The 13,448-nt window shown below is 39.0% G+C and overlaps 2 protein-coding genes across 4 annotated transcripts in view; both read left to right on the top strand.

The window, feature by feature from the left end:
* The first annotated feature begins 261 nt into the window (after positions 1-261).
* Positions 262-4,914, top strand: c18h3orf33 (c18h3orf33 homolog (H. sapiens)). Of its 2 annotated transcripts, none has more exons than XM_067594965.1 (5): positions 262-452; positions 845-904; positions 1,771-1,930; positions 3,053-3,213; positions 4,264-4,914. In XM_067594965.1, the coding sequence occupies exons 1-5, from the start codon at positions 291-293 to the stop codon at positions 4,525-4,527; spliced, it is 807 nt and encodes a 268-aa protein (XP_067451066.1). In that variant the 5' UTR covers positions 262-290; the 3' UTR covers positions 4,528-4,914. The 2 variants fall into 2 exon arrangements, with proteins under 2 accessions (XP_067451066.1, XP_067451067.1); XM_067594966.1 differs by having other exon boundaries at positions 264-452; positions 4,267-4,914.
* Positions 4,915-6,747: 1,833 nt separating this feature from the next.
* plch1 (phospholipase C, eta 1) overlaps positions 6,748-13,448 on the top strand; it is a 66,039-nt gene continuing 59,338 nt past the window's right edge. Inside the window, exon 1 of one of the 2 annotated variants that reach the window (XM_067594958.1) lies at positions 6,748-7,006. The gene's annotated coding sequence lies outside the window, so the exon portion shown is untranslated. The remainder of the gene's footprint in view (positions 7,007-13,448) is intronic. The other variant, XM_067594960.1, reaches the window with a different exon arrangement.

Genomic DNA, 13,448 nt, shown 5'->3' with positions numbered 1-13,448 from the left:
ATAAATCTCAGCTGCACTGTGCATGAGCAACTTTTTCCCTTGACTGTATTTACATGCTAAAAGTATCTTTTAGCAACAAATAACTTTAATAAATTCGCAGTACAAAATGCAAATTATCGCTTCAGTGTGTGTACGTGTGTGTATGTGTGTGGCTTTAACATTATGTATCAACTTAATGCATCCAGGCTCACTTCAACTCCACCCTGTCATATCCAAAGCGAGCCACAGGGCGGAGACTTTACACAAGCAATGCTCCTCAATACGTCCCTCCCCAAATAGGCGGAGCGACAATGCACCGAGCAAATGTCAACAACATGCCGGAGTCTGCCAGAGAAACAGAAACCGAGGAGGAGAAGCGAAACAGACAACAAAGAGATCAAGGAAACGAATCGTCCCATAACATCGTGTCTATCATATCTCAGTTCGCAGATGATAATTTAACACTTGTGCGGGTAGGAACCTCGTTTGTGTGCAAACAGTGATCTGCATTTGACTGGTGGTGCATGGTCATTGTGCAGTATGGTCACTTCATTGCAATACTGTACGTTAGCATCTACCTGCATTTACATTTAATCTTTTAAGTTTTTAGCATATTTATTTGAAAAAGTCTGAAATCTGAATTCCTTTAAAAGCATTCAGGACCACTTCTCTCCCAACTATTCCTCTTTATGATACCATATGGTATCATCATATCACCACATTGACCAGACTTCCTGTACACCATCAGCTATCCCAGTAGGGTTTTGATGCCCCTGTAGAGTCTCTGTCAAACTCCAGCACATACTGAGCTCACGATATCAATGTCACCCTGTCAAATCTAAACCGTCTCTTGTCTCTCACACAGAACATAAGCACCGGACTGGCAGTTGCTGGTGTAATTATAATAGCAAGGAGTATCAAACTGGTAAGAGAGAGAGGCACACACTGGGGGCAAAGGGGGCCTTCACTTAATGATGAAATTATACAGAGTCAGCCAACTTTAACGAGTATTCTTAATAGCCTGATTCAGCCTAAACAGCTCCTTTCTTTGAGCCAGTCTATTTCAAAAAGTGCCATAATATCATACTTAAAGGACAGATTTTTCAATTATGTCTTAAAACAACAGTCAGGTGTCCAATTGAACATGGACATGTTTTTTTCTTGCCATAATCTTTCCTCCTGTTCATACTGAAGATCCCTTCATAATGCACTTGTAAGCGATAATTGCCAAAATCTACAAGCCTCCTTCTGTGCAAAATGTATTTAAAAGTTTATCTGAAGCTAATATAAACCTTCAGCTGTCTAAATTAGTCAAATTAAGAAGATATCTTTCCATGTTACAGTCTTTTTAGTGCCAAAGTCCATCTTTTTATTACTATACTTCCTCCGCAGCTCAACAGGGAAATACAAAGAGGGAATTTGATGCTAGAAAGACTATAAATGTCGCAGATATCCACTTGATATGACTAACTCAGACTGCTGAAGCCGCTTCGGATAAACTTTTAAATGCATTTTTGCACAAAATGACTGTGGACACTGTGGATTTTGGTCCCCATCACTTACATTGAAAACACATTTGAAGAGGATCTTTTAACTGCCAGTATGAAAAGGAGGGATGATTACAGAGAGGAAAACCTCTTTCAGAGTTCATTTGGGCATCTGACTGTTGTTTTAAGATAGACTTGAAAAATTGTGAACCTGTCCTTTAAAATATGTTAATGAAATGCATTTTTATATGTATTGTCAAAATGAGTTATATTGCCACTCAGTTGTCTCAATCCACCTTTTCAGATCACCAAATTTCATGCTGTGTCTGAGATCCCTGCTCGTTTCATTGAGAGGAATGTCAGCCTTCGTGGGAAAGTTCATTCGATTGCAGAGAAAGGACTTGAAGTGGAGCATGTCCCAATATATCTGCCAGTCCTCTCTCCGTTACTGTCAAAACACAAAGGTAAAGTGGGGTATCCTTTGAGTGAAATCATGGAGCCATACACACTCTCATGCAAGACATACACGTGAAAGAAAAGATGAGAGTTCATTTACAAGAACAAGTCATTGGGAATCTGAAAAATTTGAATAGTGCAATCAGCTTGTCAAATCTGTTCCTCTCACACAAATCCCACCTTCTGCTTCTCTCATCGGTTCAACAGCATGATAATTTACTGCAGGTGCACCTTTTTTAAATCCTGTTATACCCAAAATGTCATTGTGACATTTTTACTTTGTAAAGTCAGACACGGATGCATTTTATACTGATTTCATGAGTGAGATTGAACGGTAAGCTTGTTAGCTCTGTTATCAAATCATGGTACTCACTGAGCAGAGTACACTTTTATAGATTGCTCCATCAGCAACGTCAGTACGAAGGACAACTAGCTATTTCAAATATTACCTTGGTCCCACTTGACCCACTACATTTTTAAGGACCAGTTCACACAAATTATAAAAATACATACTTTTCCACTTACTCTAGTGGTTTTTAGTCATGCGAAAAGTTTGGGCTTTATTTGCCCAGGTTTTGAGAGTCAAACAAATTTCATTTGTGGTGTTGAAAGGATTGGACAAAAGGCACAAAACTCAACAGCAATTATTCTTTCTCGAAACAAATCTGTTTTCAGTTTTTGGAATTTCTCTGATTTTTTTTGAAATATCGGATCATTTGAACATGTACTGAAACGAAACCATGTGAGAAGTTTAAAGGGGAAAATCAGTATTTGGTGAAGCTGCTAACAACTCATCTGGCTTCATCTTTAACAATGTGTTGTATTTTAAAAGCTTGTTATATTCTCCATCCAAAATCTTGATCTGAAAAGAAACTTCTAACTAAAGATGTCAAAAGAATGTAGTGGAGTGGAAGTATAAAGTAGCATAAAATGGAAATACTCAAGTAAAGTACAAGTGCATCAAAATGTATAGATTTGCTGTTGAGTTTATTTTTCCAGTCCTACACATCACATACTTTTGAGTGCGCATGACTACAATCTGGCCGTACAAGTGAAGATGCTACAGGTCAGCCTTAACCTTTACTTTACTTTAACATGTATGGTGAATGGCTCTTTTCTGTCCTTGTCAGGTGTGAGCACGTCCCCGTTGCTGGTGAATCTTGCAGGAGTGGAGCTGACTCCAGAGGGGAGGGAATGGCTGCAGAAGAACCTGGCGCCTGCCCAAATAGTCTGGTTAAAACTGATCAGCCGAGAGGACGACATATTGCACTGTTTGGTGTCACAAAGCAGGGTGAGACATCTAATAACCAGTGGTGGAAAGTAACTAAGTACATTTACTCAGTACTGTACTTAAGTACAATTTTAAGTACTTGTACTTTAATCGAGTATTTCCATTTGATGCTACTTTGATACCACTCCACTATATTTCAGAGGGAAATATTGTACTTTCTACTCCACTACATTTATTTGACAGCTTAAGTTACTTTTCAGATGAAGATTTGAGACAATGGATAATATAACAAGCTTTTAAAATACAACACATGAAAGATGAAGCCAGTGGTTTCCAACCTTTTTTTGGCTTCTGACGTCTTACAAAAAGCAGTGTGTAGTCGGGGTCACATTTCAGATTTCTATGAGTTGTTAACAGCTCTGCCAAATAATGATTTTTCCCTCTAAACTTCTCACATGGTTTCATTTCAATAAATGTTCAAATGATTAAATATTTCACCAAAAATCAATGATGAGAAAAAAAAGTCCCAAAACCGAAAACAGATTTGTGTATCAGAACTTTGTTTTTCTTCTTTCCTCTCCCATTAATCATCTCACAACCCCCTCAGATTTACCTGGTGTCATTTGGGAGGGGCCCGACCCCTAGGTTGGGAACCACTGGACTAAACTAGCTAACTGTATATAAAGTAGTTCAAACTAGCTCCACCTCCAGCAGCTACAATAGTAACATGCTGCTTATACACTGATGATGTCATATATAATAGTATATCAATCAGAGGGACGAAATGAGTACTTTTACTTTAATACTTTAACTACATTTTGCTGCTTATACTTACGTCTTTTACCTAAGTAGGATTTTCAATGCAGGACTTTTACTTGTAATGGAGCATTTTTACATTGTTGTATTGCTACTTTTACATAACTAAAGGATCTGAGTTCTTCTTCCACCACTGCTAATAACTGAGACACATGGGGAAAAAAATCAGTTTCCCAGCTTGTGCCTCAAAAATGTAATAGTTTTAACAGAATATACCAGGAGACATGAGATGTCAAACTGATATGAGTTTATTTTCACATAAAGCCAGTTCCTTGTCCTCCCTTTTCTCTCCAGCAGGGGTCGATGTGGAGCTGCTGCTTGAATGAAGAGGTCCTCAAGCTGGGTCTGGCTCGCACTGCGGCCATCGTGGGAGTCCTGCCTGACTCTCGCCTCTATTGGCGTCTCCACAAACGGCTGCACAGGGCAGAGGTCAAAGCTGAGAGGAAGGGGCGGGGTCTGTGGAGGGAAGACAGCCTATGGGAGAGGGCCGCCAAGGCTGTCAGAGACAATATCATATTCAGACTGATGAGGAGACTCTTTAAGAGGACTGAGAGTTGATCCAAGACATTATCAGAAAAAAGACTTTGTTAGCTTTGAGTTCTGAAATAATCAAAATGTGACAGCTCACGAATTGATAAAAATCTGTTTTATTTGAGGGAGCACCTGTTCATGCTAACTGATATCGTGACTCATCTAAAATGAATTTAAAAGTTTTACCATAAGGTGAAAAAAAAGTGTCATTCATTACTAATCCTGTCATGTGTGACTGCCTCTCAAGGCTGTAAATTTTAATATCCTCATTACACTTTGGGCAAAGGTTTCTGGTTTATTTTTTTACTGTGTTTTACAGTAAAAAGTACAGTTAAAAGTTCAATATGATAAAGAAAGGGTTGTTACTAATCCCTTGGCTTTCATTTGCCCCATTAAACCACAACTACGCATGGACTACTGCGGTGTGTGTGTGTGTGTGTGTTGGTGTTTGGGACACCCCACTAAACACAAGAAGGGGGCGGGGTATGTTAATGGTTTTCGAAATGGAGTGGGGGGTCCACTTGTCCCTTGCTGAGATCATTGTTGCTATAGAAACACCAAATGTGAAATACAAAGCAAACTGAGGGCTAAACTCTATATTGGCCTCCCTCAAACCCCATGGGAACCTTACATATAGTGTGTGTGTGTGTGTGTGTGTGAGAGGGGGTCTTTAAGTACCTACAAAGAGGGCCCTTTTAGCTGTAATGCGACCAAGACAGTATTTCAGTAGTGAAACACAAGAGAGAGGAGAAAATGGATGTAAACTACCACATTGTTGTAGAAAATAATGACTAACACACAACACAGCAATAAATGTTTATAATTTTAGATCAGAATTATAAACTATTCAGAAGAATAGATGAGATTTATCAGCAAACTCTTAAGTAAATTTCCTGTTTCTCTGTGATTATGCTCATGTGTGTCTGCCATTATTGTTTGCAGCCCACAGCCCAAATTACACCTTGTGCTTCCATGTGTTTTATGGTTGTTATCCAAGCAAGGCAGAGGAGGAGGAGGAGGTTTCTGCAAATGAGGCCAGACTGTGATATGTCCTGTCCTGTGGGGTGCAGGGTGAAGGGTGAAGGGGGGGGGGGGGGGGTCTCGGTGCAGTGAGAGGTAGCACTGGAGCAGTCAATCCAATGGGCACAAGGAGATTAGTGCAGAGGGGAGGAAGGTCACAGGGGTAGAAGAGGATTTTGGGTTCGAGCACAAAGGCAGGAGAGGAGGAGTCACAGTAGTAGGGAAAGGGAGTGAAGGAAGGGGGGGGTTGATGAATCAGCTAGTCCCTCTTTTGTTGTGCAAATGTTACTAGCGACTGTTACGGCTGGAGAGGCTTGTGATTGGTGGGCTGGTTTAAATTGTAAGGTGCATTTCAGGCTGATGGCTGTTGCTGTCAGACTTTGAACTGTCAGTGAGGGAGGAGTGGGAGGGAAACCACGGCTGAGACACGCAACGAGGCGAAAGTTTCTGAAGCTGGTGATCACAGAGAATTTGTTCTGCTCACTGAAGAGGTTTAAACGTTTAAGATGACTGGATGGATTTGAATGTGACTGCGTATGTGATCTCATAGATGTTAATTTAACATTTGAGTTGCAGGAAGTTCTTTGAGCTCAATCAATGATTTTTGTGTGACTGATGATACACAGGCATCAATGTTCTGTATGTCATACTGTACAACTAACCACAGTGCTTCCATAATTAATCTTTAAGTAGTTTATTGGTACAAGGGAGTGAGAGGATCATTAAAAATCTGTTGGGACATCAGGAAAGCATTTAGGATCAACTCCATTTAGAAAGATATTGGCAACATGATGTCTGATAAAAATGATTAAGAAAATAACAATAAATACATAAGTAACATTTTATCCAGTTAAAAGAAAGAACAAGAAAGTATTTTTTCTATAAAAAATGACTCAAAATAATTAATCGAATTAAAGATTAATAATCAAAAGACGTGGCAATTAATTTTCTGTTGATCAACTAATCGATTAGTCGACTAAAGCTCTAGTATTGTCATACACACAAGTAAAACGATAATAAGGATATGAGTGTATGGAGGTTTAACTCAGTGTTCTTAAAATTTGATACATTATTATTATTTTCACTCTCTTTTAGATGTTATTCCTGAATTTAATTGAAACATTCACTAACTGACTGAAGGAGTAAACCATCTCTTACAACTCCTAGTAGCACAAGCGCCAACTGAAGCAGTCCACTCCAAAGTCCATTCCAGGTTTTTCCAAATCCACTGGTCCCACATTAGTAGTAGTCGTTTGAAAAGGCATGTGTGTGATGTAGTGGTGGGTACTTGCCCACACCAGTGAGGTTGTTGGGATGTACTCTGACTCTCTTCTGAAACCAAACCGCTGGGACTATCACTGATTTACATTTGTGCCTCATGCCATGGACGTTCAGTTCCTGAGGGACCTCTGTTTCGGTGAAAGTGACAAGATTTTATGAGGAAGCTGACAACGTGGTTTCAAAATCTGAAACTGAAGTGATAAAAGTAAGTAAGCTCATCATGCTTCATGTGATACAATAACAATTGAAATTGAAAAACAGCATGACATCCTATCTATTAGGCACATTTTACCTCATTTAAAAGGTTTCTTGGAACTGAACTACACTTTTCTGACTGTTGCACACAGCAGCATGTCTGTAACTTTAAATTCACTGTTGGTAGGATACTGTATACAGTATCCAAGCAGATGTGCACCTGTTAGTGCTGTGCGCCTGGACACACAGGCTCTGTAAAACAGAAACTCAAGACATTTTAATCCTCACCTTTATTGTGATCCTGCAGGTAAGCTACAAGAAATCAGGCTGTAGTAATTTTTTCACTCTTGAATCATTTTAAGAATCACAAACTGCCAGATTTGATTTGATCACTTACATATTTTTGTCATGTCTGTTTCTTGTTTGTTACTAGAATCAATAATGAATCTGTGCAACTGGTAAAATATTTTCTGCTGCATGCATTTCCACATTTTCTTGCTCCTTGCCATTGTGCTTTAGCATCACAGAAATGCAGCAGGGCAGCATAACAAAGGCCTTTATTACACTCAGCCGGTAGCCATCCCAGAAGAGAAAGAGATGGGGCACTCCCCCGTCCCAGAGCAGAGTCCTTGGGGATTTTTTGATTTGATTTGAGTGGTTGTCTGTAGTTAGCCGGGTGTGAAAGACAAAGAGATTTAAAGAGACAGAGAGCTGGTGTGACACCGAATAAAATGCACCCTTGAACAAAAAGTTAACTCTCTGCTCCCACTTTGTCAACATCTAACACAAGGAGCGTCTTTGTCTGTTGGTGAAGCTTATATGTAAACTGATACAGGCATATCAGCCTCAGGTACAAAGTCAGTTACCTTTAATGCGCAGTTTGCCCTCGTTAATTGAGATTTTTTTACTCGGATGAAGCAGATATTTGCTCTCACCTGCTGTCACAATAAACACTCACTGGTGAGCAACTAAAACACTGGGTAGCTATTCCATCACACACCCACATGCACTGTAGCGCCTGTGTGTGTGAGGGAATGTATCAGCCGTTAAGTGACTCCCTTGTTATTATGTGACTGAAGTATTGTGAACAGTGTATCAGCTTGCTGGTGTAGGACTGTAGGAGTGGAAACATGACTCTTTGTGGGTGCTGTGATCCCTCATGAATAATTGAGGTTTTTGGGTGGAAAGGAAAGGAGGGGGACTCGGGGTGAACACTTTGGGATTGAATGAAGCAAACTGTGAATATATGGATGTGTGTGAGGATGAATGTGTAGGTGAAAGACTGTAATCTTTAATCTATTAAAAAAAAGATCAAAACAAGCACCGACAAGCTGTTACTTTCTGCTAACTGTATGTCAGAGACCAATCACACGCTTGCTCATATCCATTTACAAACTCTGAAACAGGAAACTCTGTATACTGGACTCTCTTGGTATGAGCTGATGTGCTATCAAGTAAACACTGGTTCCAATACAATTTCTCACGCTCCAGCAGAAAATCAACAGTTCCCTGTTGTCAGTGAGGACATGAAGCAGAACATGAGTCTAAACCTGAGTTTACATGGGAAGGAAGGCAACAGGAGGGAGAGTTAGGGGGTCTCTGCTGGAAATAGATCTGAGGGTTTGACTTATGACCTTACCCACCCCTCAATTCCATGGTAAAGCAAGAAGATCCCACTGCACATGTTTACCACACACATGCAAACAGCAAGTTAAAATAAGATATGTATACTTACATGTACTTAATAGTGCGGCCTTGGAGATACGAGGCAATTTTACCTAAAATGGATGAATGTTTACAAATGACAGCATTGTTTCATTGTTACATCATGTTGCCAATCTCTTTCTAAATGGAGTTGATCCTTCTTCATTTAGTTTTAAATCTAGGCAGTACATCATTTAGGATACCAAGCTGTGGGAGATGCCTTTTTCTTGCACCATTTTCATTTTTCACGACTCCGTAATGTTACTGCAGCGTCTGTTGACAGGCTCTGATAGCCTCGCTGGCCATGCAGCCCCTGCGCAACACAACTCTGACCCCTCAGTAACCTCGCTGTCTCTGTCTCCTTATCAGGTCAAAGGCTCATTGAAACAGTCCTGGTTGGACAATTTTGAAGTTACTTCCTGTTCTTGCAGCTTAGCTTGCATGATGCAACATAGGTGCTTATATTCCATGTGGGAGATCTTCCACCTTTGAATACTTCAGTGAGAAAGACTACCTGTAATATACTTAAATACATGCACATGTACTGTATACACATACAGAACACAAACACATAAATAAGAAACTTTAATAAAATATTCATTTTAAAATATATTTTTTAGAAGGACAAGCTGGTTGAGGTAAAAATCTGGTTGTTCATGATCTAATTTGACTAAAAACAGGGAAAAACCAGCTAAACACACACATATGTTGTGTACTGTTTAAAGGAAAGGCTTTGCAAAATTAGAAGTTTTTTTTACAGAAAATAAAAAATAATAATATTCTTAAATTAAGTAATGGGTTAATTCTTTTATCTTTATTTGTCCATGCTGCCTACAAAGTCAAGCTGAGTAAGTGAGCTTTAAAAAAGCAGCATGAAAGCACCAGTCGAGTCATCAGCATACCAAGACTGTTTACTCTCCGTTCTGATAACTGCTTAACAAGCATTACAAGCTACTCATTGACTCTGAAGAACAGCAAGGTGGTTTCAGTCTGTCTACCTGTCCATTCGGATCCGTGTCCTTCCCAAATGACCTGTAGTTAAGGAGGATGGAACAACATAACTGAGACATTAAGTGCATTTACAGGTTTAAGCATGTGCGTTAGTGTGTGGTGGTATCACAGTGTGATGTCATAGATGTAAAACTGACAACATGTGTGCACTCAGACAGATAAACTATCTATTCAGTATGTCAGAAAAGCTGCCATGGTAACCACTGTGATAACATTATAATCACTGAGATATTTTGCGCAGATGTTTTTTTTGTTTTTTTTTTTAATTAAATATGGCTGCTATAATCACCCAGCACTTACGACAGCTGGTCTTATAAAATAGAACAACAATTGCATATCTCATTATTCATGTCTAAAACAGAGTGCTCTTTGGCATGTGCCAGTATGGGGTGACAGATGCTGCCCTCTTTGTGTGCTTGTTTCATGAGAAGGCCATTGTTACAAATGTGAGAGGTGATTTATGGCATGCATGTTGCATTCAATTTTGGCCGTTATTTCTATCAGTTTCTGAGATAAGATTGTACTCACCAAGTGAATTGCTCTGATCTGGAAACAAAGAGACATCAGTACTATGAAGTCAGACAGAGCAAAGAAACGAGCAGTCAGATGATCAGACAGGTTGTAAACAAGGAGATTATCTAAACCACTTCACTTGGAGGTACTATCTTATAACATCAGCTAACATTTTAACTTGTATTATTTTGCTTTCAAAGAGAAAATTTAATTAGCAATCAGAGAAGCATAAATAAGAATTCTGATTTTGATTGATCTATTTATTTCGAAAAAGAACACAATTTCTTTGAAACGGCCATCACTGTAACGCTGATAGAAAATAGAAGATAAAAAAAGTAGTAGATCAAATAATGCCCGAGTTGGCAATTTTTATTCATGTCAGTTAGCCAACTACCTCAAACAATGGAGATTATGTTTTTTCAGTCCTTCTTATTGTATGCCATCACATTCAATCAAATAACTCAAAAGGATAAAGAACCACATAAAATACCTGATCCACTAAATAAAGTTCTTTATTTGGTTATGGTCCTTTGTAGAACTTTTGAAGAACCTTTTAAGAACCATAATTTTTCTGTGTAAAACCAAAAGTGAGTGCCCCTGAAATGTCAGTTATAATCCCTCATTGTACAAGCAAACGTTTTGAGAACAGAACAAGTCAGGTCAGTCAAAGTTAAACCAGTAGCTTAAAATATGCCCAAAGCTGGATATGAAAGTGTTGAATAAATTATAGGTGCTTTTACTTGAATTTGTTCAGCTGTCTCTGAAAATAGTACTTTCCTGCCAACTTAAAGGGCTAGATGTCATTATTCTTTCACTAAAGTGTCTCCTATTGCAGTGGCAAAGGCCTGCTCTCAAATGTTATATTTGCACTTGAAAGACATAATAGTCAGATGGAGCAATATATGACTTTATAATATAAAGGTTATTCAGCTAGATACAGACTGGAATCTTCTGTAGTAGCACCGTATGTGTCCACAGTCTGTATAAAACAGAATCTGTCAGATAAAATGTGTTTTTTTTACATGCAGGAGAGTCAGGAAAAGTGGAAGTAAGATGCTGCATGCACATGTTTCAGATTGTATTACTTCAGTTCAATTTAAATATCCACTCCAACAAAACTTAAACTTGCGGGCATCCTCGACCTACTTCCTGTCAGGGCCGGAGATAGAGTGGTTTTCAGTTTTCAGCTGCTTTCTCTCCCTGTAGACAGGAAAGAACAGACTGTATTCCCCCTGAGGGTTGGGCCCTCCAAAAGATGAGAAGGCTACTAGTATTACATGCAGTCAGAGGGGAAGAAGAGTCATTTTACTTGCCCTCATGACATGAACATGACAGTGAAAACACACAGAAACCTAAAAAATCACTTAATCACTTAAACATGCACTGGCACACACTTAGAGACTCTTTGTTAATATTTTGTAATATAACACAAATGACTTTAACCCTAACCTTGCTGTGTATCTTTGTGCAGCATTCATGCAGCTTTACAGTGACTTCTTGCTATAAAAGTTCAGAGTTGATGGTGGATTCATGTAATCTAGCTGTATCACAAGCTGACATACCATTAAAGCCGCTCAAACAATGTCCCCAGTCATCTACCTCTGCTCAACTCCTATCTCTAATTTGGACTCTGTTATGAAAGCAAACAGTTATTTAGAGACATTATTCTGTAATTAAGCAGCAAACCACAAGGGGCCTGTGTTCTGCACTGAGTTCAGAGCAGCTGAGAGGCATTACAGACTTAAGGTGATGCAGAGTTTAATCGTTATGAAGTAAAGCTTCAGATGACTTTCTGTACTTAACACGTGAAGGCAACACAAAAGACTTTAAATATTAAATATTGTAAATGTTTTATTGTTAATCAGAAATGCTGTATTTGTTTCAATGCCGAAGCATCAGAGGGAACTGATTACAGCATTAGCTGAAATATTTGCTCTTAAAAGCCTTTCTTAAAGGGGACATATGCACATTTCCAGGTCTATATTTTTAGTCTGGGGCTCTACAGGAATATCTTTGCATGATTTACAGTTCAAAACTCTTTATTTAACTCATACTGACCCTTTAGTTCAGCCTCTGTCTGAAACAGGCTGTTTTAGCTCCGCTCTCTTCAAGGCCCCCCTTACAAGGAGCCCACTTTTTTCTGATTTGACAGCTCTTGGAAGCTGCCCCTCGGGAGACTTTCACCGGTTCTGTAGCAAGCCCCCAGGAAGTGTGCTGGACTTTGAAGCCAATTTGACATAGCGGCCAAACTGTGGAATTACTACTTCTGGGTCCGCTTTGGGCCCAAAAAGCATTTTTCCTGCACGCAATCATGGAAAAAGGAACGGCTGTACGGTGGATACATTTTTTGAGTGTCACAGCCCCCGTGAAATGACTCATTTCATTATCAGAATTTGATCCATTCAATCCAATCACGTGTGGAAAGACTTGAAGATCCACACGATTTAATTATTTTATCCCCATTCAAGTTAACAGGGGGCTTAACTGGAAGTTAGCCGGCTCTGCCAATGGAAGTCTGTGGTGCACATGATCTATGGGCCAAACGATCAGGAGACATTTTTTGGCTTCATGCGCCACTGAGCAAGTTTCATAGGAATGCATGGAGTCCCGCCTCCAAAACTATATCCAGTTGTCTTTATACAGCCATACTCCAGAGGCTACGTCAACAAACCATGCAACAAACTATAGTAGTAGGATTTCACTACATTATCTTACTCAAAATGTCGTTTAATGGCATGTGCGATGAGTTGAAGTCAGCTTGTCAGCATGGTAGAAAAAAACACTGCATAGGAAGCATTCAGAGCAGGTTGAAGCCTGAGATTTTGACTTGCAGGGAACATTTACATATGTTAACCTCAAGTTTGGGAACTTTGATGATGTTTAGCATAGATATCCAAATAACATAACAATATCTAAATAACAGAAAATAACAGAAAATCACAAAAAGGATAATATGTCCCCTTTAACTTTTTCTACTTTGCTTTATTGCTCTTTCTTTGTGAACTTCCACCAATATGTTTTTTTTACTTGAATCTTTTGCAACAAGGAAAATTGTCTTGTTGTAAAAACTTAACTTTCATGTTTGATTAACTGTTCATCTTTTGTGATTTTTATATTCCTTTGATCTTTTTTTATTTTGTTGAAAGTTAAACTATCCGCACCAGAGCTAACTGTGGGTCATCAGAGTACTGCAGTATTCTTAATATCTAATTGATAATTATAAA

The sequence above is a fragment of the Thunnus thynnus genome, chromosome 7, assembly GCF_963924715.1.
Source record: "Thunnus thynnus chromosome 7, fThuThy2.1, whole genome shotgun sequence".
NCBI lineage: Eukaryota > Metazoa > Chordata > Actinopteri > Scombriformes > Scombridae > Thunnus > Thunnus thynnus.
Note: the sequence above shows the minus strand (reverse complement) of the source record. Positions and strands in the feature narration are given on the sequence as shown.